The sequence below is a fragment of the Topomyia yanbarensis genome, chromosome 2, assembly GCF_030247195.1.
Source record: "Topomyia yanbarensis strain Yona2022 chromosome 2, ASM3024719v1, whole genome shotgun sequence".
In the NCBI taxonomy this organism is placed as follows: Eukaryota; Metazoa; Arthropoda; class Insecta; order Diptera; family Culicidae; genus Topomyia; species Topomyia yanbarensis.
In genome coordinates this window covers 390671637-390698819 of record NC_080671.1, presented here as the reverse complement: position 1 = coordinate 390698819, position 27183 = coordinate 390671637, and the positions used below count along the sequence as shown (strand labels likewise).

General features: G+C 38.5%; 1 protein-coding gene across 3 annotated transcripts in view; it reads left to right on the top strand.

Moving 5' to 3' along the window:
• LOC131684773 (relaxin receptor 2-like) overlaps window positions 1-27183 on the top strand; it is a 230600-nt gene that overhangs the window by 37793 nt on the left and 165624 nt on the right. For all 3 annotated transcript variants that reach the window (XM_058967912.1, XM_058967913.1, XM_058967914.1), the window contains one exon: window positions 26209-26820. In XM_058967912.1, the coding sequence (XP_058823895.1) occupies window positions 26769-26820 (52 nt within the window). In that variant the 5' untranslated portion in view covers window positions 26209-26768. The remainder of the gene's footprint in view (window positions 1-26208; window positions 26821-27183) is intronic.

The following is a 27183-nucleotide window of genomic DNA, read 5'->3' as shown; positions in this document are numbered from 1 at the left end:
AATGCTAATACGTTGACTTAGTTGTCTGGACATTTTTATGATTGCGAGATCGTGGGCGTAGGTACGCGTGAATAATCGGGCTTGCGACAGGATTTGTATTAATCCGAAAGAATCGAGCATTTGGATGTTATTGTGCGCGCTCATTTTATCACTTGGGCGTTTGCATATCATGTGTACGTTTCTACAACCATGTGGTCGTTTGCATGTTACCGTGTACGAAACAGAAATAGCAAAACAAAAAACATCACGAGAATTATTCAGTAAAGGTTATATGGACGCACGATTCATATACTACAATAAAGCCAACCATGACAATATTAGATGGAAGCTAAGTAGTGTCGACTGGTAAAATGCCCTCAGAAATGAAAGGAATAATGTAACCGCGCTGGACGTATTTTACAAACTTATTTTCTGATTTATTCATGAAGAGATCCTAGTTAAAAACAAAAAAACTCAAAGCATCCTGTTTGGTATAGAAGACTAATCAAAAATTTTAAAAAATAGGAAGCAAAAAGGCCATCAACTAAATACGATAAATCAAAATAATGAGCGCTTGGAAAAATATTTCGGCATTTGCTATAAACCAAATATGGCCATAGAGTTTTATTTGGTTTACAGCAAATGCGAGAGTTTATTTTATTTCGATTAAATAGTTTTTAAACTTAAGGTCATTCTTCAGGTTAGAAAAATCTCTTGAGAAAAATCTTTATATGTGTGGGGTTGGGTCTCGAACCCAGATGAGCTCATTAACAAGTAAATACAACAAAAGTTGTAAAACTTTTCACCAGAGTCGAAAAATGTTTTTTTCGTTTACCAAAATCTGACGAAAATGACGAGCGAGCGATGCTACTTTCTAAACCACTAGAACATTACGAAACCGAAAATGAGACAACGGCCTACGACAAAGCATGCGGGTAAATTCAATTTCATTATTTCCTCCATACATTCGTTTTCGCTTCGAAATTGAGAACGACATTAGTCTCTTCGATATTGCACATAGCGCTGGCCAAACGAATAGAAACTAGTAACGATATTTATTTGTTGGTGTGCTATTTGGGAGAATTACAAGCTATCGATGATATTGGACGACTGAAGCACTATTGTTGTGCATATTTCCTGTGTTTGCTGCGTTCTAGTTGCATTTTATGATGCACATTGCTATAATTTCATTTAATGAAAATAAAAATAAAAATCAAAATTACTGATTTGAAATTAAAACGAGATTGAATTTTCGTATTGTCATAGGAAAACGAAAGTCACTACTTCTGCTACTCGCTTCCATAGAATCGAAAGAAGAAGGGGCGTTGCCTTTATTGTTTTGCTTTGTGTGAATTTAGTAACGAAGGAGGCTGCAAAAAGACGAAGGTGAATTCAGTGAATTTCATCGTCCATTGAATGGGTATGAGAATTTTAGGCCTTGCTTTTCACTGATACAAACTGGATGAGCATGTTTTTCACTTCCATAACAGATTACGTATACAAACAAAATAACTAAGCGTTTAGGTACTAGGAATATTCCTACACTAATAGAATTTATTGAGTTTTAGGATAGTAGTTGATGTGCTTGACACCGTGATCACCCTCTTAGAGTTTATTTCCGATGGTTGGACATTTATCAAAATACTGAGAAACCCGATTTCGTGTTCGATTGTTACTCATTTCTTGTAAGTTCCAGCTGCAAATATGCATGTTAGCTCGTGAACTCAGTTTACGCTAGGACGACGAATCTATTCAGGAGACTGAATATTAGGATGCCAATGGCCTGCCTGTATAGGAAAAAAGTCACCACCAAATTTTTAACCCGGACACAGCTTGAAAGCTTTAGCACCTCGAAAAAGTTTCTGATAAATTTATGCCCAATCGGACATGATTAAGGGGTCGCGTAAATCGTTCATAGTTCAAATACCACCAAAGGATTAATTTTGTTTTTAACATAGAGGTTTTAAACTTATGGTCATTTGCTCTTTTCGGATTAGAAAAATCTCTGTAGAAAAATTTCTAACTCTATGTTCGGGGTTGGGAATCAAATCCAGGTGAGCTGAGTACAAGCGAAGACTACATATTAAGAAGACTGATATATTACAGCGCCTCTATTGGGGGAAGGTAGGAAGCTTAATGTAAAAGTGTATATGTGTCTGTGCATCACTATGGGAAGTACTACCTATACCCGCAAGTGGCGTTGCTGTTACTGTCTCCAGATTCAGGACAGAGTTGCCAGACTTCTTGATATGCAGTCTTCGGTACAAGGCAATCGATTTACCAACTACGCTATGCCCGCCCCCTTGGATTAAATTAAAATCTATTAAATTTCGAAAATAGAATTCGTATTTTTGATACCCAAATGGCGATATTTTTTGAAGATATAGGTTATTTCATAGGGCTTGGAAAATTTTGGAGATGAGTTGAGATTTGGAGTATTGTAGTCCTTATGCACAAAAAATTGACCTTGCCCAAAAACAAAATTCCCATAGCAGACCGACAAGGATACTCGGGTAGCTACAAAACTGAAATGCTCATAACTATGGTATTTTTCAACCGCTTTGGATACTTTTGGATGCTTTGGATTCAGAAATTCGTCTACTTTTAGAAGCTGTGATGAATTCAGCCGTTCGGGACTAATTGTGAATTTCAATAGAATACTGACAGTATGGGTAATTGACGGGTACCCTTGTCGGCCTGTCAAGTGTTTTTTGTTGAACACACAACGGTTAGTCGGTGGTTGTTGATAATGAATGATCGTGATATGGAACTGTGTAATGATAGCATTAAAAGTTGTTACAAATGCCTATTTCTAAAAATATCCATTGAAAAATCGTTTATCGTTTGATGCAAGTAACATTCGAATCGATCATTTTTCCACATTGTAAGAGTGACACATTTTTGATACCTCTAATATTTTTCCAAGGCCTAAATCAACAAAAAAGATTCAAGATTCTCTGACGAAACGTGACCTTGATCAATCAAAGGCATTCAATCATTAACAACCAAGATCATTATTTCTTATTTCCAATCTTCTGCCGCTGATGTTCGTGAGTCACACTTGCAATCATATTTCGCACATGCACCAAATGGAAACCATGTACCACTGCAAACCGTTCTGCCTGGTGGTGAAAATGATAAGATAAACATTAACAACATGTTTACCCGCCCACCGCCGCTTTCTGCTGCGAACACCGCTGGACTCCACACGATCAACGCCGCAAGCGTTCGCACGTACGGGAAGAGGGAAAATTACCTAAATTATAAATGATAACGCTTCTAATTGGTTTTTGGTTACCGACCTGTCAAATTTTCGCGATACTCGTTGAAGCAATATCGTTTTGATGCGACAATGGAAATTATCGTGCCAGCAGGCGATAAAAAAGAGGCCGCTTCATTATTGACCCAAAATTAATCTTCTGAGTAGTGTCGTTTTTCCGCTCATAATATCTATCATCGCAGTTGTCGGCTTTTTGTTCCTGTTCCTTGCTAGTCCTCCCACGGCGCATAAATATTTGAATTGCTTCTTTATAACTTGTGCTACTGACAAATTGTGTATGTAATAAAATAGTGAAACTGACCATACGAAATCACTAAAGTTCCGCTGTGATCGATGGCCGATTGATCAGTGGCCTTGCTGCCTATGATATATGTATATATGCATTCCACTAGAGAATCGTGTTTACAATGAATCATACCATCAGACAATACGAAACCGCGAAAACTGAACGAGCTGAAAAAGTAGCAGGGAAAAAACATCATCATCGAGCATCGGACGCTGTGTAAACCAAACCCTGAGACTGAATCAACAAATCACAGAACGCGGAACGTGTCTAGCAAAGCTGACGGTTCACATGCCTGATGGTTCACATGCCTACACCTCAGCACTTAAAGCAGTTTTCAAAAGTGTACAAATAAAAGTTCAATTATCGATATTCGTGGTGCGATTTATTTGTTCAACAGCTGTATTCTTTCAAGTTTGCTGGACTATTGGGGGCAGTCAGATTGTTAAAGTATTTGATTAGCTATAAATAAAAATCACAAAGTTGCGGAATCAGCCGTTCGTTTTCTATGTCACGTGGAACCAACCCCTTCAGGGCGAGGCTTATACGGTTTGACTGCAAATGAAAAGTTTTTTTGCAATTCATTTTGCAGCCTAATAAATAAATTGTCTGTCAGAATGTTTTGTTCTAGAACACCAATATTGGCCTTTCAAATATTCTAAGGGTTTCCTATATTTTATTTGCAACACAACTTGGTTCATGATTTCCTAGAACAAGTTTCGATCGTAAACACACGATTCGGAAATAATCATCTTCTCGTCTACATTATTTAGTTTTTACTTCAAAACAAGAACAACATAAACATACATATACGCAAAACAGCAATCTCTTGGTATAGCACGATGTGTTGGATATTCACAGAATGATCGATTTTGTTTACCATGGTGCCGGAAACTTTATCAATCAACCGTTCCTCTATTTGCAGTAACTCAGATTGCATTCCGGCTACGCAATGGGTGGGAGTGTGATTCACTTACAAAAAAATGATGTCCGATGAACATTAGGGTGTTCCAAAATAACATCATGTTAAAAAGGCCTTCGGGCTCACTTAATTGCATTATTAATTGAAAGGTTGGGGTATTAGGACCATTTTCTTCTTTGGAGTCAATTTGCTAAAACACTCCCTAATGGTGGTGAATTTAAATTTTTTGAAAAAATGGGCCGATTTTGGGTAAAATTACAAATTTATGCCTGTTAGAGTGCTTCTGAACTGTTTTAGATTTTCAGCATTTTTTATTTTTCCGGAGATCCGAATGGAGACGTTTGGTGTGTTAGTTTGTACAATTTTTGGTTATTTTTCATTACATTTTCTTTAAAACTGGTTATCTAGAAAATTGTAAATATTTAGAAAACAATAGTTATAGTTGAACCGAAACAGGTGCGTAATGTTATTGAAGAATGTGTATAGCTACGGCAAGTGGGGTGTGAGTTATTTAATCTTTGTTAGACATTCTTTTGACATTTTTAACTATTTTTCAAAAATAATGCTACTTCAAAAAATAATACCTGTACTGCCTTTAGTACGTCGGGATCTGGTTCAATGAGCATTTGATGATTTATAAAATAAAGTAAATTATAAAAATAAAGACAATTTTGCTAATGACACCATGCCTCTAATTAGTTTATGAAGACTTAATTCTCCATAGCTTCTTCTAGGAGGCATATCCACCAAATTTATTGTATCAGAAGATGCCCTAACCTTTCATTTAAGAAGTAAGCCGTTGACGTTATTTTGGGACACCCTAATGAACATATTTCGAGTTAAATATGTTAAATACATTGTTGAGCTTTAGGGTTAATTGTTTGGCTTCGGGAGTTCTTTGTGTGGTCGTTGTTTGAAAACCGGATGTGCAATTACAGACGTAATTGAATGGAAATATCATTCGGTTCATTATTTCAACAAAGCAGTATAATATTAAACTTTAAGGGGTAGCTTACTGTGTTTTTTTTGGAAAAAATGAACTTAGACGGTTTCCCAAAACTTTTCCCTGTGGAATCATATGGCGGCCTATTTCATGCAGGAGAAGTGACAATAATAAATGAACACCAACAATCCTCCCTTTAGTCGATTTCTAGTCCCGCCAGGAGTATCCGTTTCAGATTTACGTCTGATCGAACAATATTAGAGGAATTCCACGAAGATCAGTCCGAAAATCTTTAAAATCGTGACCGACCATCTTAGATTCCAATGAAACTTTACACGTTTCACCGTCATGCAAGGCTAAATATTTTCGACAGGTAATAAGATTATTTTGACTCAAGAGCAACTTTTCAAAAGGGCGTAAACGTTTCTACGTGTATGAATTTCAATTTTTTTTGTTCGATTACTGTATTTTATACAGCAAAACTATCTGAGAACGAGTTACAGAGAATGAATACTTCTGTCTGAAAAAAAATATACACTGAAAAAAATGTTGTGCCAGTTTTCATAAAAAAACAAAAATTTATGATAAAAATTTAAATTGCGAAAAAACCCATTTTTTTAAATTTTTTATATTTTGTTACCAAAAACCTAAAGAGAAATGAAATATTTTGAATGTGATTGCATGATGGAGAAAAAATCGGTAAAAAAGTTTTCCTAACAATAACTTCGTACATGTTTTTAAATTTCATACTAATTGACATACAAAATTGTAATTTTATTACAGAATATAATTCTAAGCACCATTTAAAATCAAAATGCATTTAACAAAAATCTTCCAAAATGCGATAGTTTTCGAGATATTTGAAATTTTGCTACTTCAAAAACAATTAATTCGTGTAATTATGCTCTTTTTAAAAGTTATTCGCGTTACCCCATCAAAAAATATCAAAAATTTAATGTTTATCGTTTTAAAGACGTAAAAGCAACTATTTTAGTGTATTTGGATCCTGGAGAAGCTTTTAATAAAAAAAGTTTTCCTAACAACTTTTGACATTTCTTTATAATTCTTACTATTTGCAGTCAAAAATACAATTTTCTTTTTGAATATGATTCTAAACGCCACTTTAAATCGAAATGCTCTTAACAAAAATTTTACAAAAAGGAAGTAGTTCTCGAGATATTTTAACTTTTGTTTTAACAACACAATTATTTTGTTTTATTATGACCTTTTCATAAGTTAGTCGCGTTTCTCCATCAACAATAATAGGTTTTTCAAAAGGCCCGTAAACTTTTCTGCAACTTTCTCTTTGACATCAAGGCGATATTGTGAAACATTTTAAAGTTACATGAAAACAACCAACATATGATTCAGCTATATAGTTAAATCAACAGACCCTATGGTTGAAATATATTTTGGTTGCTTTCATGTAACTTTCAAATGGTTTACAATATCGCCTTGATGTCAAAGAGAAAGTTGCACGAAAGTTTACGGGCCTTTTGAAAAACCTATTATTGTTGATGGAGAAACGCGACTAAGTTACGAAAAGGTCGTAATAAAACAAAATAATTGTGTTGTTAAAATAAAAGTTAAAATATCTCGAGAACTACATTTTAGAAATTTTTTGTTAAGAGCATTTCGATTTAAAATGGCGTTTAGAATCATATTCAAAAAGAAAATTGTATTTTTGACTGCAAATAGTAAGAATTATAAAAAAAATATCAAAAGTTGTTGTTAGGAAAACTTTTTTATTGAAAGCTTCTCCATGATCCAAATACACTAAAAAGGTTGCTTTTACGTCTTTAAAACGATAAAACATTAAATTTTTGACATTTTATGATGGGGTAACGCGAATAATTTTTAAAAAGAGCATAATTACACGAATTAATTCTTTTTGAAGTAGCAAAATTTCAAATATCTCGAAAACTATCGCATTTTTGAAGATTTTTGTTAAATGCATTTTGATTTTAAATGGTGCTTAGAATTATATTCTGTAATAAAATTACAATTTTGTATGTCAATTAGTATGTAATTTAAAAACATGTACGAAGTTATTGTTAGAAAAACTTTTTTACCGATTTTTTCTCCATCATGCAATCACAATCAAAATATTTCTTTTCTCTTTAGGTTTTTGGTAACAAAATATAAAAAATTTAAAAAATGGGTTTTTTCGCAATTTAAATTTTTATCATAAATTTTTGTTTTTTTGAAAAATGACTCAACATTTTTTTTCAGTGTATATTTTTTCGGACAGAAGTATTCATTCCCTGTAACTTGTTCTCAGATAGTTTTGCTGTATAAAATACATTAATCGAACAAAAAAATTTTGAAATTCATGCACGTAGAGACGTTTACGCCCTTTTGAAAAATTACTCTTGTATCAAAATATTCCAATTGCCAGAGAATATCATGGAGATTCATGCAGCGAACACACCTGCAAAGTTTCGCTCGAATCGACGATGGTCATATTTTGCGGTCGCCCGGTTGCTCATGGAATCCCTCATTAGCATTCAGACAAATGTGCTTTATTCCGATTTGACATTGTATACATATAATTAGTACCAAATGTGAGAATTTGTAAGATACTTTTATTTTCCACACCTTTTTCGAAGGCTGCAATGATATTGCTGACTGCGAGCCTTTTACGAAGGAGTACAGAGTCTACGTTCCAGCGAACCAGGTTGAAGTCGACGGGATAGTTTCCGATTCGAGTTACAATTGCGTGGATCTGCTGAAGCACGGGGTTGGCAGTTTTAAAAACCCCATGCTTCAGCCAGTGAAGATATTGGACTGTAAACGATTGCATTCAGTATCAGTCGCAGCTGACTGGAAGAACCTATGTCGACTCAGACTGTTATCGGGTGACCTTCGCCGGCTCTGCTCTGCCTATCTATCTCCTCTTTAATAAGGTTCGCCTACCTGATCGTCTTTTTTGTGCCGCGGATCATTGCAAATAGTTGGGACACACAGCCTCCCATTGTAGCAGAAAGGTTCGTCGTGGGAGTTGCAAGGGGAACCGCATGGATGACTCCTACGGAAGGAAAGTCGAAAAGTGTCGCAATTGTGGAGGAAACCCACATGCTCTTCCGACATGTCCCGGGTACAAACAGCGCGAGAAAAAACTGAAGCGTTCCCTCCAGGGATGCACTAAGCGATCTTTTGCGGAAATGCCACCAACCACTACGAATATCTTCTCCAATTTGTCTACTGATGAATGGGACTCTGATAAACCCCAGGAGGGAACAACTTTGGCTGTGATTAGAAGTAACGGAAAAAAAGGAGGAACATTTCCTCTCCCAAGCTTCGTTGTAAAGGCCAAAGGGTGTCCTTTCAAGGTCCTCAAAAAATAACATCTCGAGGAAGTACTGGCGCAAAACCGAAACAAGTAGCTTCTGGTCTTAGAAACCTGAGCTCAGAAAAGAAGCATTACACCGAAAACCCCCAGTACATGTTCCCTCGTGTGGATCATCAGTGTCGCCCTCGTTAGGAGCCAAGAGGGTAAACATTCTTTTAACATAAATTATCGCACGAATAGGAATAGGTGCGCCGAGGGTGCGCGACGTTTGGCATAAATACGTTAGGCATAAGTACGTTAGGCATAATGGACGTTAAGCATAATGGACTATTGGCATAATATACGTTAGGTATAATGGACGATTGGCATAATTTACAAACATATAAAAATAATCGCAAGGCTTTCGTTAGAGATGTCGTTTGTTTTTTTAGGTTAGGAAAAAATGACGCATTGCTATACCATACCTTCGCATAACTCTAGCGAGAGACTCCAAAATGAAAAATACCATGCGAGATATTTAACCCTTACAAGTGTAGAGCTTTTTTTTATTTTTCTGTAGACGAGATGAAGAAAACATCCCTTCAGTTTTGATACAAGCAAATTCTTAGCCTTTTAGATGTATTACCAATATAGTTGCATCCAAATATTTAAAAAAGCAAAATAATGAACAGACTGTTGTAACGGCATTTGATTGGCAAGGGACTGGAATGTGAAGTATATTTTTTTTTAATATTAAGAGCCATAGTACTCAAGGGAGAGCTCAAGGAATTGAAGATCGGTTCCGACAGCATGAAATACAAAGTTACTTTACGCTCGTCCGGGCATACCGCAGACTGAGGTGATTCGAATTTCTAATGCCAAAAGATCCTGACTCCTGCGGTAGCAGACAAAGGGTTAAGTCGCCGGGAAACTCTAAGCTTGCTCATATGACCCTTTCCACGCTTTTTTAAACTTTCTTCCTTCAACTCCTTGCTCTATCTTGAATACTAAGGCTTTTAGTAATGAAAAAAATATTCTTCCCCTTCCAGTCCCTTGCTAATTAAATGCCGTTACAACATTTAACAAATTGACTCAATAAGTTGTTAACAAAAAAAATGGGAAAAATAATGAATAGACACTAAATTTTGGATCCAATGGAAACTGGCAGTGTTATGTACAGGATCCACATTAGGCTACGGATTCTACGTTTGTGACGACACCTTTTTCGTTTTGGTAACTCATCACAGTACAGGAATAAACTCTCTCTCACATCAAAGAGTTTCCGTAGTTCTATTTGTGATGGCCTCGAGAATACAGCCACTGTGCTTAAGAATATGGGAGATAATCAATATAGAACCAGCAATATTCGTATATTCGTTGAATGAATTAGCAAATTGCATCATTCTTTCTTTCATGAGCTGTTCTTCTAGGTTATATATTTTCTTCTTGGACAATTACACCATGCATGCATGAACAGCTAATCTAAGTTAATCCTTACATGCCAAACTTTTTTCTAGCGTTCGCAGGGTTCAAGAAACACGAAAAAGTCGCTTTGAAAGATGTTTCTTTCGCAGTGCTGGAAGCTGCTCAATATTTACCTTCCGGTACTAAGCACAATTCTCCTAGAAAATTTTGAATATTCTATATGCTAAGAAAAGATCGTCGAAGATACGCTTTAGCAGTTTTCAATAATAATGGAAAATAATGAAGATATATCAAATTTTCATTTATCAACGCTAACTGTCAATATCTCTGGTGGTACTGCTCCAGCAGAATTATATCAGACTAATAGCAATAACTTCAGTTCTAAGTTCTAATAGTCCCAGTTACTGGTCTTCCTTGTTTTTGTGAGTAAATTCTGCCTAAATCAAAAGTTTTAGAAGCTTAAAAACGTTTTTGTTTACAAAAAACATGGGGGGTTGATGTGTTTCATTCATACAAAATAGACAGGAGTATTTAGCATAATTCAGAGATGTACAATTTGTTTATTTGTTCAATCGATGTTCATTCGTTCTGTATCTTTTATTTGAGTGAAGATTTCTTGAGGTATATACAATAGAATAAAATGTTGATCTAGTTTTGTCTGCTTCCAAAGTAATTCAAATTAAAACATTTGCGCTCTTACAAGCCGAGGCTGTCACCACCAAAAAGTTATTTCCTTAAAGGATACTTCAGTATGATAATTTATGCCTAACGTCCATTATGCCAATCGCCCATTATGCCTAACGTCCATTATGCCTAACGTATATTATGCCTAACGTCCATTATTCCAAACGTCTTTATGCCTAACGTCCGTATGCCTAACGTATTTATGCCTAATGGGGTACACCCGTTCGCCGAATAACCCCTTGAAAACTACCTAAAAAATTGTGTAGTTCGATGAAATTGAAAAAAAAATATATATATATCAATCTGTGCACATAACCTCGCCACTGTATTATTACCAGCAACAAAAGTGCCAAATAAAATCAGTTCAGTTTAGCCACCGCCGGCGGCGGTCGATCGTCGTCAACACTTTTGTTTCATTTCAATGGCATCAGTACCGTATTCACTTGAGTTCTGTGCGCCGAAAGTTGGATGGCAGGAAATGGGTCCAACTGCTGAGAACGAACATGGGATGTACCTATTACTGTGAATAATAAATACAGTAAAGGCCCGTTTTTATCATCTCCATGGTGTATTTTAGGCTGACAAAATGGGGACATTGACTAAAACGCGACATTTTTTTCTTCATAATAAACGGAAACTGTTAAAATATTCGTCCTTTCCTTTGATGTAGTCTAATAACTATTTCTGATGGGGGTGGGCGTAGCGTATTGGTAAATCGATTGCCTTGTACGTAGCGCGCTTGGGTTCGAGTCCCGACCCCGCACATAGGGTTAGAAATTTTTCGTAAGAGATTTTTCTAACCCGAAGAGGCGAATGACCTTTAGGTTAAAACCTCTATAATCGAAATAAAAAAAAACTATTTCTGATTATTTAATATAGTCCTCTAGCACAAAAATTAAAAAAGAATAGATTTTTCTTATTTTTGCATATTTGCATCCTTAAGATAAGAAAAACATAGTCAAGAAAGGATTTACTCAAATTCAGCCTTGATTGTCTACTAGAGCCCATCAAACATATTTTCATATGAGGTGATAAAATTGGGGGCTGATCAAATCGGGTCTTCAATTTATTATAATAGATAGGTAGTATTCGAAGAAGTTTCTTGTGAACGAGTGTAGAACGATTTTGTTTTTACTTACTTGGAGTCAGCGGCGTAGTCAGAAATTCGGTTTGGTGGGGATTTGGTGAAAATCTAAGTTACTGTCTAAATGGCATAATTTCGAAACCGCCATCTTTGAAGTTTTAAAATTATGGAGAATAATTTTTTTCCATAAATTGTAACAGAGTTCCTGTCTTTAGAGAATTTGTTGAGACTTTCATTTAAAACAACTTTATTGTAGGCATGAATACTACGTATATGGATTATATCGAGTTATAAAATGATATTTACGAAGTGTTTCTTAATCTATTTTTTTCTAAAAAAACTTTCTATTGTAAGCTTCACAAGGTCAAGCTTAGGACAAAATATAAATTTTTTCGATTATAAACAATAGAAGAGATTTATCATAAACAGTAAAATAATAATAATTCAATTTAAAATTAAATAGAAATAGCCTAAAATATGTTAATACCTTGAAGACATGGAGCCTTCATGTCTTCAACAAAGTGGTTTGTAATAGCACTCCCCAAAATTTTGCTGAAGACATTAAGCCTGGAACTAAATTTGTTTGAAGAGATAATTCGCCATAAATACAATATTAATTCTTCAAAAGGGCTAATGAGATTTTTGTAAACAAACTCATTTCGCTCATTATTCCGTTGCCGAGCTGAGTTTCATGAAAAATACACATGAATCAACATCTTTACCCTTGGTAGAATCAATTTCAAATGTTTTCTGTGTTGAAATTATAACAAATTAACAGAAATCAGCAAAACAAAAGTTTGTTTACAAATCTTATTAGCTCTATTCCAAAGTTGATATGGAATACTTCTTGGAGCATATAACGCCCAAAATTATGTTATCAAATGATGTGCTGTTTAACGTTTGTAAAATTCATCGAAGATACTAAACCTGCGAAATTGGCGGAACGGAAAACGTCATTATTCATAATGTCCCCTATTTTTGGAAGGTGGTTTTCTCGTTATTAATTCTATAAAGTTTTCGTCTCAACTCGAAGCATTCCCAAAATAAAAACGTTTTCAGCAAATGTTGGAAGTTATGCAATTTTTCGGTGAGCGGTTCTAATTGTCATAGACATTAAAGCAATTCCAGTTTCGCTTCCTATTAAAAAAGACCCTAATCCATATTGCAGTACACCCCTTCAAAACTGAACTCGATATGATAGGAAATTATGATTATGATTGATTTCAAAACTCTGAAATGAGTTTCTATTGGAATGTTTTTAGGCAAGTATTTGATATTGATGTTATTTTTTTTCCATACGTTTAGTTGACACGGCATTTGCAAAAGCTTTTTACGCCAGTTTCTTTTTTTACATAGCACGTTACAAAAATCCTTAAGACTAATTTTAACTATACTAGTAATTTGTCTAAAACTAACACTGAAATCACTTTATTGTTTGCTTTTTTCCTTACATTGTTATATTTCATAATGATCTAGTATTTTCGGGAGTATTTATTTACTTTTTTTCTGTTATTGTCTAAATTTAAAAACTGAATATTCTAGGACACTTTAATTGGTGAATGATTAGCCATGGATGAGAGTATGAGGGGATGAATTTAATTAAATTTTGACAGACGCTGTTTTTAGAAAATGATAGATAAGTTCCATGTATAGAGGATCGCGATACGCCAGGATGTCTCTAACAGGAACATGGATTGGTCTTCCTCGGACTTGTAAAGAATCTACTAATTGTGATCTGGCTTCACGATATTCAGTCCAGGACCAAACAACATGCTCAATGTCATAGTAACCCTCTCCACAAGCACAATGATTACCCTCAGCGAGCCCAATACGACGGAGATGCGCATCTAGAGTATAATGATTGGACATGAGCCTAGACATCACACGGATGAAGTCCCGACTTACATCCAATCCTTTGAACCATGCCTTCGTTGATACTTTAGGGATAATTGAGTGTAGCCATCGTCCCATATCTCCATTGTCCCAAGATGTTTTCCAACTAGCGAGTGTCCTCTGTCGAGAAGCGCTATAAAATTCATTGTAAGCGATGGGTCTTTCATATATTTCACCATCTAGTGCACCAATCTTGGCTAAATTATCAGCTTTCTCATTGCCCGCAATAGAGCAATGGGCGGGGAGCCACACTATGGTAAATTTATAACATTTTCTTGTTAGGTTACTCAGAGATTCTCGTATCTTCCCCAAAAAGAATGGATCTTGATTATCAATCCTCTTTGAGCGTAGAGCTGCAATTGTGCTGAGACTATCAGTGAGGATAAAGTAATGGTTCGAGGGTAAAGTATTAATTATTTGCAAACTATAGTGAACTGCTGCTAGTTCCGCTATATAAACAGAGGCGGGTTCTGCAAGTTTGAGAGAAATTGAAAAATTATTGTTGAAAATACTGAAACCAGTGGCCTCACTGATTCGTGACCCATCAGTGTAAAACATTTTAAGGCAATCTATGTGTTGATATTTACTTGTGAATATTTTAGGGATCTCTCGCGAGCGTAGATGATCCGGAATTCCACGAATCTCTGCTTGCATGGACGTGTCGAAGAATAAAGTGGATTCAGGAGTATCTAGTATATTGACGTATGTGGGAACAGACCTAGCAGGCGTTATTTCTTGTGACATGTGATTGAAATACACTGTCATGAATCTGGTTTGGGGTTGAAGCTCAACAAGTCTTTCAAAATTTTCAATTACCAGTGGATTCATAACCTCACATCGAATAAGTAAACGAGAGGAGAGATCCCAGAATCGGTCTTTTAAAGGAAGAACTCCCGCTAGTACTTCAAGACTCATCGTATGGGTCGACTGCATGCAACCTAGGGCAATTCGTAAACAACGATATTGTATCCGTTCCAGTTTAATAATGTGAGTGTTCGCAGCTGAACGGAAACAGATGCACCCATATTCCATTACTGAAAGTATTGTTGTTTGATACAATCTTATCATGTCACTTGGATGAGAACCCCACCATAATCCAGTTATTGTTCGCAGAAAATTTATCCTTTGTTGGCATTTCGTTATTAGATGCCTAATGTGGCCTCCCCATGTGCCTTTAGAGTCGAACCAAATTCCAAGGTATTTAAAAGTCAGGACTTGGGCTATCGTTCTACCAACCAACTGAAGCTGAAGCTGAGCCGGATCACGCTTCCTTGAGAAAACGACCAACTCTGTTTTCTCCGTAGAGAAATCGATGCCCAGTTTTAAAGCCCAAATTGATAAATTATCCAAGCTATCTTGCAATGGTTGTTGTAAATTTATAGCTTTTGGTCCTGTGGCAGAAACCACCCCATCATCTGCAAGTTGTCTTAGAGTGCATGGGCTGACAATACAATTATCAATGTCATTCACGTAAAAATTATAGAGAAGGGGGCTAAGACAAGAGCCTTGTGGGAGGCCCATGTAACTTATTCTGAGTGTCGCTAAATCACCATATGAAAAATGCATGTGCTTTTCTGACAATAAATTGTATGAATAATTATTTAATATCGGTGAAAGACCACATTGATGTAGCTTCTCCGAGAGAACATCAATGGAGACTGAGTCGAATGCTCCTTTTATGTCTAAGAACACAGACGCCATTTGTTCTTTTTTTGCGTAAGCGAGTTGGATTTCTGACGAAAGTAGCGCCAGGCAATCATTCGTTCCCTTTCCTCTCCGAAAACCAAACTGGGTATCTGAGAGCAAACCGTTCGCCTCAACCCAATTGTCGAGACGTCGTAGGATAATTTTTTCCAACAATTTTCTGATGCAGGATAGCATTGCAATCGGTCGATACGAGTTATGATCGGAGGCTGGTTTTCCCGGTTTTGGAATGGCGATAACTCTCACTTGTCTCCAGTCACGCGGGACAATATTCTGTTCAAGAAACTTGTTGAATAAATTCAACAAGCGTCTTTTTGCTAGGTCAGGCAGATTCTTCACCAAGTTGAATTTAATTCTGTCTAGTCCCGGAGCATGAGAGGAGTGCAATTGAAAATTCCATCATTGTCAATGGCGAATCTATGAAATCGTAACTTGTGGAAACATCGCGAATGATTTTCTGCGCAGGAGCAGAATCTGGACAAATTTTCTTGGCAAAATTAAATATCCTACGATTCGAAAAATCTTCGCTTTCATTAGTCACGTTTCGATTCCTCATTCTTCTGGCTGTGTTCCAAAGAGTACTCATTGATGTTTCTCTTGACAAGCCATCAACGAAGCGTCTCCAATAACTAGACTTTTTGGCACGACGTATACTGTCAAATTTGTTTTGCAAAATGAAACAATTTTCAAAGTTCTCACGTATACCCCCTTTCTGTTTCATAATTTCTTTGTAGGCAACTTGTTTAGCTTCATATGCATCAGAGCACTCTTTGTCCCACCAAGGATTAGGGGGCCGTCTATTGTCATTCCAGGATTGCATTTCGTTTGGGCTTGTTCTGCTGCTTCAATAATTAAACCCGCTAGGAATTCATATTCTTCGGTAGGGGGTAGCTCTTCTGTCGAAGCAAGAGAAGTGGAAATTAATGTTTCGTATGTTTTCCAATCAATATTTCGTGTTAAGTCATAAGGAACATTGATTGAATTCGTAAGGCCTAATTCACTGTTAATTGAAACAACGATTGGCAAATGATCGCTACCGTGAGGATCAGGTACAACCTTCCACGTGCAATCTAACCGAAGTGATGTCGAGCACAGAGATAGATCTAATGCACTTGGACGTGCAGGAGGTCTGGGAATGCGTGTTGTTTCGCCAGTATTTAGAACTGTCATATTAAATTCGTCACAAACATTGTATATCAAAGAGGATCGATTATCATTGTAGAGGGAACCCCACAATACTCCGTGCGAGTTGAAGTCTCCCAGTATCAGACGCGGAGCAGCCATGGATTCCACTACCTCAAAAATTTGACGTTGTCCAATTTGAACTTTGGGAGGTATATATATAGAAGCGATAGACATGTCTTTGCCTTTAATATTCGTTTGGACTGCTACAGCCTCAATGCCAGCAATCATGGGGATGGTAATTCTATAGAAAGAATAGCACTTTTTAATTCCTAGAAGCACTCCTCCATACGGGGTGTCTCGAATTGGCGAATAATGTTGAAATCATTTAAGTTGAAATTAATGTTTGAGGTAAGCCATGTTTCACATAGAGCAAAAGCATCGCATTTTAAATTATGCAGTAAAATTTTTAAGGAATCAATTTTTGGTATGATACCTCTGCAATTCCACTGTAAAACAGTGATGGAGTCTTTCACCTTAGGAGTTGAATTAACCATTAAAGGATATAATTGCTGCAAGGATGGGCCATTGAGCAATCAGCTGCTCTAAAAATGTTCTAATTGTTGGGAGGAAAGCTGAAAGTATACTCTTTAGTGGTTCAGAAATATTAAATGCTTTAAAAATCCAATCAACAATTTCAGAAAATTTCAATAATCCTACCCCCGGCTGAGGCTCAGAGGAAGGCGAAATTTTATTATTTCCAGTAATGGTGTTCTGTTTGGATTGTACGTTCCCAAAACCGGGCGGAATTGATTTCGGTTTTGAATCGGAATTTTTCGGTTTTGGGCGCAGTTTATCTATTGGTGGAGAAATTTTAAGGCCCTTTCTTGGCAGCTTGGGAAAAGAAGACTGTTTTCTTTTTCTGGAATTTCCGGGTAACACAAATGATGTACCTTCGCACGCTCCGTCGGAGTCAGACTGTTCCGAAAATAGAGATGTGTAAGTGTTTTCTAAGAAGATGGGTTTAGGGGTAGCATTTTTCAACATTTCTGCATAGGAGCGCTTAGACCTCTCCTTCAAGGATCGTTTAATTTTATCCTCGCGCAAATTATAAATGGTGCATGCAGGGAGCTCATGCGAGTTTTCTCCGCACATTAAACATTTTTCTGAATTTTCATTGCATGTATCCTTTTGATGAGAACCCCCACATTTGCCACACCGTGCCTTATTGGAACAGTAAGTGGCTGTGTGGCCAAGCTGTTTACAATTAAGGCAATTCATTACACGAGGGATAAAAAGGCGAACAGGGAGACGAATCTTATCGATAATGACATAGTTGGGCAGCGCAGACCCAGCGAAAGTCACTCGAAACGAGTCAGACAGTCGATAAACTTTTTTATCTCCTTCGTGTGATACTGAATGCAATTGTTTGCATTCAAGTATCTTTACGTCTTTAAGTATGGTGTCTTTGAAACGACCAATCCCATGCTTAATTATGTGATCAACAGTCAAACTCGATTCTGTGATGACCCCATCAATTTCAATTTCCTTTGAAGGAATATACGCTCTATACTCACGCGTAAAAAGCTCGCAAGAAGCAATTGTATTGGCTTGTTTGAGACTACCAACGACAATGCGTATTTTATCTTTATTGACTTTGACGATCTCTTTTACATCCGAGAATCGCGAAGTCAAATCTTTCGAAATTTGAATAATATTTAGCGCCTTTACTTTACGCCTAATAAATACAATCCATGGTCCCGTTGACGACTCTGGGTAAATTTTAATTCTAATCGGGTTTACATTTTCAGCAGAAGGCTTAGGGGGAGGGTCTGTTACTCGTTCTCCCATCTCTTCATCCATTTTACCTAGCAAGAAAAACTATCACAAAAAGGAATGAAAAATATACCTGTTATACCTGTAGAACACACCTCATGTGTTACGTTGTAAACTCGGTGCCCGTTGTTTGACAATGTGACACTTGCTGTCCTTCTTCGTCGCGTTGCTTCTTCAGTAGAGAAATAGGCCTACCTGCAACACTTCAAAACTCTCTCCGGTTAAGCTGCTCGTCGGTATCACCACCACAAGCGCGCTCTCTCCGTTTCCACCGCCGCGGTAGACAAATGTGGCTACCTGTGGCTTGCTGCGAAAATCCCACTGTCGATGCGGCACTTTTCGGTGCCACTTGTTTTCCTTATTCGTCGTACCACTTCTGCGGTAGACAAATAGAGCAAATGGGTCTACTTGTGACGCTTCCCCTCTTGTGTCTTCAGTTCGAGCAGAAGTTCTGTTTATGCCGATGAGACACAAGTGAAGCCGAAACTCTGCTCGAACGGGACATCACGTTTGATCAGTCGTTTGATTGAAACACATAGTGTGTTTTAGTTTTAAGGGATTTGCGTCAAGCCGGCGCTAATCTATTCCGACAATGTGTTAGTGTCGGTTTCTGATGAGGCGAAGCCGAAACGCAACATAGTATGAAATAAGGATTTGTGCCCTCCTGTACAAAGACTGGTTTTTACCAACAAATTTTCACCCTAGTGAGAAATTTTGGTTTTTACCAATTTTTCCTCCTTAGGGTGAAATATAGCATAGTACGTCATCAATGTTGGCAGCAAATTTCAAAAAACTGCAAAAAACGCTATTTTTGCACCCATCTTGGAAACTGAACATCAGAATCAAAAACCATTTAATAGCGCTCTGTCTGGGTGATAGGCCTTTTATTTAAAATTGGTTTGGATAAGATCGGTTCAGCCATCGCTGAGAAACACGAATGAGTTTATCCGTTACATACACACACGGACATTGTCCCAAATCATCGAGCTGAGTCGATTGGTATATATCAGGAATCAGAACATATTGGCTCAAATGGCACGTTCCCCGGACATAGTCGGGGATTTGTGCCTTGCCGTGTGTTTTCATCATTTCCTGAGCGGAAGGAAAGGACAAGGAGGTGTGGGGAAGTAGAATTGGAAGGGTGGGAAAAATAACAACACAAAACAAAAATAAACAACAGGTAAGTTAAACTCACAAGTAGTTCAACTTGCCTGCGAATAAGCCTAAAGCTCTTTACCACATTGGATAAGAAACTTTAGTATGTCTCTGAGTTTCAGTCGACCAAACATGGTTTCGTCTATATAAGGACGGCTGAAGACTCGAAATCGCAATTGCGCTACCGCTGGACAGTTGCATATCAGATGATATGAGGTTCCGTAGTCGGATTCACAAAGATCGCATGAAAAAGACTCAGCGCGCTGAATAGTTGCCATGTGATAATTGAGTTTGCAGTGGCCGGTTAAAGCCCTGGTCAGCATGCCGCAGTGGAGCTTCGAAAAATGTAAGAGATTTTTCGAAACCACTGGGCATGGTTGTTCTAGAAACGCCTTTGTTTGGCGACACGTTTGTAGATTTCTCCAATAATTTCGGTGCTCGGACGAAGCCCAGGACCGTATTTTTTCCCTTATCCAACTTGTCGAAATTGGCAGCGCGGGCTCAGGACCAACGAAGTCAATCGCTGAACCTGCCCTGGCCAATTCGTCAGCCCATTCATTTCCAGTAATACCGCAATGTCCGGGCACCCAGACAAGGTAGATAGTGTTGACAATGCTTAGTTCTTCGATTTGGGTTCGGCACGCGATCACTAGCTTGGACCGGGATTTGTCTGAGCTAAGAGCCTTGATTGCAGCCTGACTATCGGAGCAGAAGTTTATAACTCTGCCGGACAAACTCAGTTGAAGGGCCGATTGCACCCCGCACATAATCGCAAAGATTTCTGCTTGGAATACAGTACAGTATCTACCTAGTGAGTGAGATTGTTCCAATCTCATTTCACGACAGTAGACACCAGCACCAGCACGTCCCTCCATCAGAGAACCGTCAGTGTAACAAACCACTTGCGTTTGTTGTTGTCTTTCCATAAAGCCAGACAACCACTCCTCTCGAGAGGGAATCTTCACATGAAATGTCCTGTAAGGAAAACTACAAGTGAGTGTAATATCGCTGGGAGCAAGAATATCTTCACCCCATGTAACCATTTGTGACCACAATCGTGTATGACTGGTAGCAAGATCAACATGATTACTGTTCCAAAGCCCAGTAACCTGCAGTCTGTATGCACATGATAGTGCTTCTTGTTTTAAGTGTATGTGTAATGGTTTGATATTTAAAAGTGCTTCAAGAGCAGCAGTCGGAGTCGTGGTGAAAGCACCAGTCAACGCCATGAGCGCCATTCTTTGCAGATGGTTTAGCTTTGACTGGACTGTCACCACCCCTCCCCTCTGCCACCACACAAGGCATCCGTATGACAGTATTGGACGTACAATTGTCGTGTAAATCCAATAGATGTATTTAGGTTTGAGACCCCAGGTCTTTCCAAAAGTTCGTCTGCACTGCCCGAAGGCCATGCACGCTTTCTTGACTCTGAACTCAATGTGAGCAGACCAATTCAGTTTGGAATCCAATATGACTCCAACGTATTTGACTTGATCTGCGCACAGCAGCTCAGAATCAAAGAACTGCAAGGGACGAACCCCGGTTGTTATTCGCTTCTTCGTGAAAAGAACCATTGAAGTTTTGCTTGGGTTAACTGATAGTTTAACTTGTCGACACCACTGTTCGACAGCTCTTAATGCCTGTTGCATTAAGTCAAAGATTGTTCCGATGCAAAATCCAGTAATTAGTATTTGGTAATCGTCAGCAAACCCGTAGGTTGGAAATCCAAGCTCATTGAGTTTCTTCAACAAGCCGTCAGTTATCAAGTTCCATAACAAAGGTGACAGAACGCTGCCCTGAGGACAACCGCAAATACTCAACTTCCGTATCTCAGCCTGTCGCAGTGACGAGCAAAGTATGCGGTTACTAAGCATTGCGTTTATCCAACCCGAGATACATGCAGGTATCCCATGACCGCGCGTCGCTTCCAGAATAGACTGGAAGGACACATTGTCAAAAGCACCCTCAATATCTAGGAATACACCCAAGCTAGATTGCTTGAGCGAGAAGGCTTTCTCAATGTTGTAAACAACATCGTGAAGCAGAGTGATCGTGGATTTCCCACACTGATATGCATGTTGCATTTTGTGCAGTGGATATTCAACTAAACTAACGTTCCTGATGTGATGATCGATTATCCGTTCCAAAGCTTTCAGAAGAAAAGAACTTAAGCTGATAGGCCTAAAACTCTTGGCTTCTTCATAGCTTGAGCGCCCCCCTTTGGGAATAAATCTAACAGTTATTTCTCGCCATGCTTTCGGGATATACCCGGTAGCAAGACTAAAAAGCAAAATCTTTTTCAAGACATGTTTAAGAATATCAAATCCCTTTTGCAGTAGCACGGGAAGTATTCCATCTTTTCCGGGTGATTTGTATGGAGCAAAGCTGTCAACTGCCCACTTGATCGATTCAGTGGAAACCAATGTGCGTGCTAACGCCCACGAGTCCGAATCACCAGAATGAGATCTGTGAACATTGTTCAACTCCGGATCGATACAACCTGGAAAGTGTGTGTCGAAGAGACAATTAAGAACATCTTTTTCGTCCGTCACATAAACACCATCTCTGGTTTTCAAGGAGTTCATCTGAAAATCATTCGATTTGGAGAGAATTTTATTTAATCTGCTAGCCTCGTTCAGACTAGAGACATTAGTGCATAGGCTTTGCCAGCCAGCCCGTTCTGCAGATCTAAGACATTTCTTATATGCACTACGAGCTGACCTAAAAGCCCTGGAGTCATCACGCTGACGCCGGTTCCAAGCTCTTCTCATAATTTTCTTCATTCTTTCAAGCTCAGCCCTCCACCAAGGGGTTCCCCTAGTCGATTTAACAGTACGAAGTGGACAAGCTTCTTCGTAGGATGCTAATATGAATGAGTTTGTCGTATCCACGACGTCATCTAAGTCGTCTAATTGACTAATTGTTGGAAAATATCCATGAAATTTAGTCGCCAAGTTTTCCAAAAAGAGGTCCCAGTTTGTAGATTTCGGATTACGATATGTCACCACATTGAAGGTGACATCAAAATGATCGAAAAATATATATTTATGATCGGATAGAGACGGTTCAGTTTCATTTGGAACCTGCCAATTTCCCAGTTCATGCAAAATTCTATCAGAGCAAAGTGTTATGTCTAACACCTCCTCCCTCCCAGACCTCGCAAAAGTTGGTCGGTTTCCCACATTCAGAATATGGAGATTTGTACTACTTATGTACTCCATCAGTTCAGAGCCTCTCAGATTGATGTCTGAGCTGCCCCAAATGATGTGATGAGCATTCGCATCACTGCCGATAATGAGCGGAAGCCCATTTCTGCTACAATATGCTACAACACTTTTGAAATCATCAGAAGGAGATGATTCGTTATGCGGTAGGTATGCTGAACAATATATATATTTTTTGTCTACGTTTCCGACAGTCAATGTAACTGTGACAACACAGATATCGCGAGTTGTGAGCTCCGATATGAGACACGCGTCAATAGCCTTATTTGCAAGAATGCAAGCACGAGGCATTTCACGTGGGTTAGTCATGCCTGTCTTGTTGTAAGCAATGAAGGCAGTGTTAAGTAACTTTCCAAAATAGAAGTTTCCTTTATGGAAATACGGTTCTTGAACCAATGCTATGGAAGCTTTACCTTCCTGCATGAGTCGAGATAAATTCATAGTTGCTGTACGTTTATGTTGGAGATTGACTTGTGCTATTCTAACCATTGTTGATTAGAGAACTGTACATTTCATCTCCAACACAAATTGCACAACAACTAGAGGACACCAAGCGAGTTGGGATGTTAACGCATTTAGCGAGCCATATCAGGTTTAAATGGGACATGATCATTTGATTCCCACGATTTGCGAAGAAAATAATGGTCCACTGTGTCAGAGATTCGCATAACACAGTAAGGGCAAAACCCAAAATGCTCCGTGCGCGACTGGCATATTTTAGACCCTCCAGTCATTAAGTCCTCGGCACGGAACTACACCTTGACTTAGGGTCTCCTACTTTCAGTCGCCTCCTACGACATGGCAGCAGGACTCCAGTGGCTCAATTCTAGGCCGGATGCCACACGGCCTCTGGGCAGGTTCATCTGTACACATCGAAATTTGATAATCGAAACTCAACAAAACTTCACCGAACTACCATCAGCCGAGAGTCTCAGCAAACCCCCAGCCAACAAAAATTCGGCAAAATTAAGTGGATCATCGGTGAAAAAATCGGTGTGTAGAGTGAACGTTCCGCTGCGTAATGCAGTATACTGGGGAGTTCGCCCGACTCTTCCCAGGCTCCGTTCGCCATTAAGAATGTTTTAAACCCCCTCAACAATTTTACCCATAGCACGGGTCGCATGACACTATGGAATTGGGGTTCCCTGTTTGGTAGATTTTTACCACTGAAACAGGTAGTCCGTAGTGTAATTCTTAGCCGGTTGAAACAACCACTACCGACACTACACGGCTTATGTAGGCTGTTCGGTGAAAGAAGCTGACATTGAAGAACAGCTTCCATATTTAGATGAGCGAACAGCCGCAGAAGGAAGGAAGGAAGGAAGGATAACGGGAGGAGAGGGATTTGGGCTAAGCGCTTATTTAAAGGCGGCGCAGGCTCGCCTTGTCAGGGCTGCTTTAGGGCATGTGGTATTTAGGCCTAGAACGTATAGGGCCCACTACCTCGTCCTACCACACCCGCAGTCAGCCCCCGCTGCTGGTTCGGGTCGCGAATCACAACTAGTTGCTATCGCGATTAAGCATTATCCACCACCTATGACCCGCCCGGTTGCTTGCAGCTCAGCTTCCCACGTAGCGTTCCTCCACCACCACGGGGCCCGGATGGTTTGGATAAGATCGGTTCAGCCATCGCTGAGAAACACGAATGAGTTTATCCGTTACATACACACACGGACATTGTCCCAAATCATCGAGCTGAGTCGATTGGAATATAAGACACGGCCCTCCGGGCCTCGGAAAAAATCTTGAAAGTTTGAGCGAATTCTACACATTTCTTTTCTAAGAAATGTAAAAATACAATCAAATAGACAACCAATAGCTAAAGCGCTATGGGCCTCCAAACCAACTGTTTGCACTAATAACGAAAAAAACAACAAATGCGCCAAGTGTATCCAAACCAATACCAACCACCACCAGTAGAGAAACAAATGCCGATGAAGAAGGATTTACATATACATTTGTGTAATTGCGACCAGTAAGCACAAGAAACAAATTAGAGCTTCCAATCGTAACCAGCACGAAAGCACTAGCGATGTCGACATGGATGTTAACGACAACGCGAAAGACTAACCCTCAAGTCCCGGTGAACAAGGCACTTAAGGGGGGCGTCTGGTGTAAAGTGCTCAAACCGAAGGTTATTTTGTTTTTCGATTTTGACTGCAAGTTAACAATGGATATTTTTCGTAATGTTCTGATTTATTTGTACATACGAACATACACATACGAACGTTCCAAGAGTAGACGTCCAACCATTTCTACGTCGAGGAGCGCCGCGGCGAACACGATAACTCTTGATAAAATTGTCTGATACGGGAAATTTAATAAGTTTTGTAACGCTTAGACTTGTAGTTAGTCGATGAACCACAAAAAATAGAAAAAAGTTTGAATATCGTTTCGGAAAATTGCTTCACTTTTCTTCAAATTAATAGTGAGGATTTTTTTTATTCAGTTTTCTGTGGTTCATCCACAGGGTACACATATTGTGCATTCTCATAAAAAATCTAGTCAATTCTTTGATTATGTTTTGAGCTATCGTGCTCATCAATTTAAAAAACGCGGTTTCGAAAGAAACGCTATTAAAGGGTGTCCCAGATCAATTTTCATCACGGAAAAAACGCAGCAGAAAATTACCCATTGGCTATTTTCTCTTGAAAATTTAGGTAGAAGTAGTTCAGAGTGTAATGTTTACATTATATTTTTGATCGCCGTCAGTTTTTTGAAAATTTTTGCCGATAGATTGAAATCTACGTGTGTTATAGCAAATATGCGCGAGTAATGCATGGCTGTTTAAAACAAAAGAAGTTCAGCGTGGCAACAGAGATTGCGGGAGACTATTCTAGAGGTTCAACTACACCAGACGCCCCAATTAATACAAAGAAAAAGTATCGCACTCGTAGCAGCAAGCTGCGTCAATAGGACCTAGCGAAGTAACTTTGTAATATTTTATTTTTTTATTACTTTGACATATTGTAAAACATGAAAGATCCACGGCTCAGTTATGCTATCACATTGAGTCGTGTGAAATAAATTAGAAAAAAATCTTGTGTGGTATTCTAACCGTGCTGAGTTTATATAAATTATACACATACATTCAAAATTGTTGAAATTGGTATTTGGGTGTGTGTGTGTCTGTTGTGGCAGTACGCAAAAAGGTTTTTATTTTTTTGTCCATTTGAGCTCAATTGTCTAAAACAGACAAATCTTTTTTATGATTCAAATAAAGTGTATGATTATGTAAAGTGAGAAGTATTAATAGTATCACACGCTAATCCGTGCATTTTCAACGGACCAAGTGGAAAGGATACATTGAAAGTTTTTTTACAGCTAACAATCATCCTTACTCTTAGCATCCATCAATGCAAACTGATTCAAATTATCCCTACATTTTCTCTTCTATTTTCAGATCACAGCGCACCTTCAAATGCGATTTTCAACGTGCAACATTGAAGTGAACACTGCATTAAAATTCACAGCACATAGCTGGAAATCTTTCCGCCCGATGTGTATCCCCCAGGATAAGTAGATTTGCTATATACAAGTACCAAATCGGATAACTTGTGTATCTGTACGCGGTTGGACATTGTCTTCAAATTGTATAGCAACCTCCGCAAGAAACTGAACTTGAGCGCAGCTAATTTCAACCGGAACGTGTTGCTGCTTAATTGACTGTGAGAAAATGAGAAAGATTTAGGTGCTACACACAAACACACACTGGATGGAAGCTTATGTCCGCAGAGTTTCGCTACAACTCTGACTAATCCGAGCCAGATTAGAATTAAACGAGGACCTGGCAGCTGGTTGGGAAGTGAAGTGTAAAATTGATCATCAACCATCCCTTCTATTTCGAAGTGGGTTGATTGGTTGGTTTGTGTTGGCTGTACGTACACCCACAGAAACGACAGCGAAATTAAGAGTCCACTTGGAGGAAAGTCAACTAGCGTAAGGTCAACACCGTGCCGAACGATGGATGTCTCGATTGGATTCTGGGTGCTGCTCGCTGTTTGTTTGCGAACCGGTAAGTGACAGTGGTTTGTACAGGTGTTTTTTTCAGCTTTCAATTCGGTGTACATCTGTGGATTGTTTATTATTGATTATTGATTTAACAGCATCAAGCTTAGTTAAAATTCCATTCACACAGAGTGTGATGATGAAATGTAATATACGGTTAACCGGATATTGTCCACTGAGTGGGGGGGACGCCATCCTAAGCGCTTTGAAAACAGGCAATGTTTGCTTTTATTTATTTTTTCAAAAGTAAACTTAAATTGAGATGATCCGGGGTTTGGATGTGATGTGAATTGTAAATACTTTTAAATATTTTTGTAAGGCGTAGTGACTCCTGTTTTGAAAATACTTATTGGACGATTTACTTCAGATG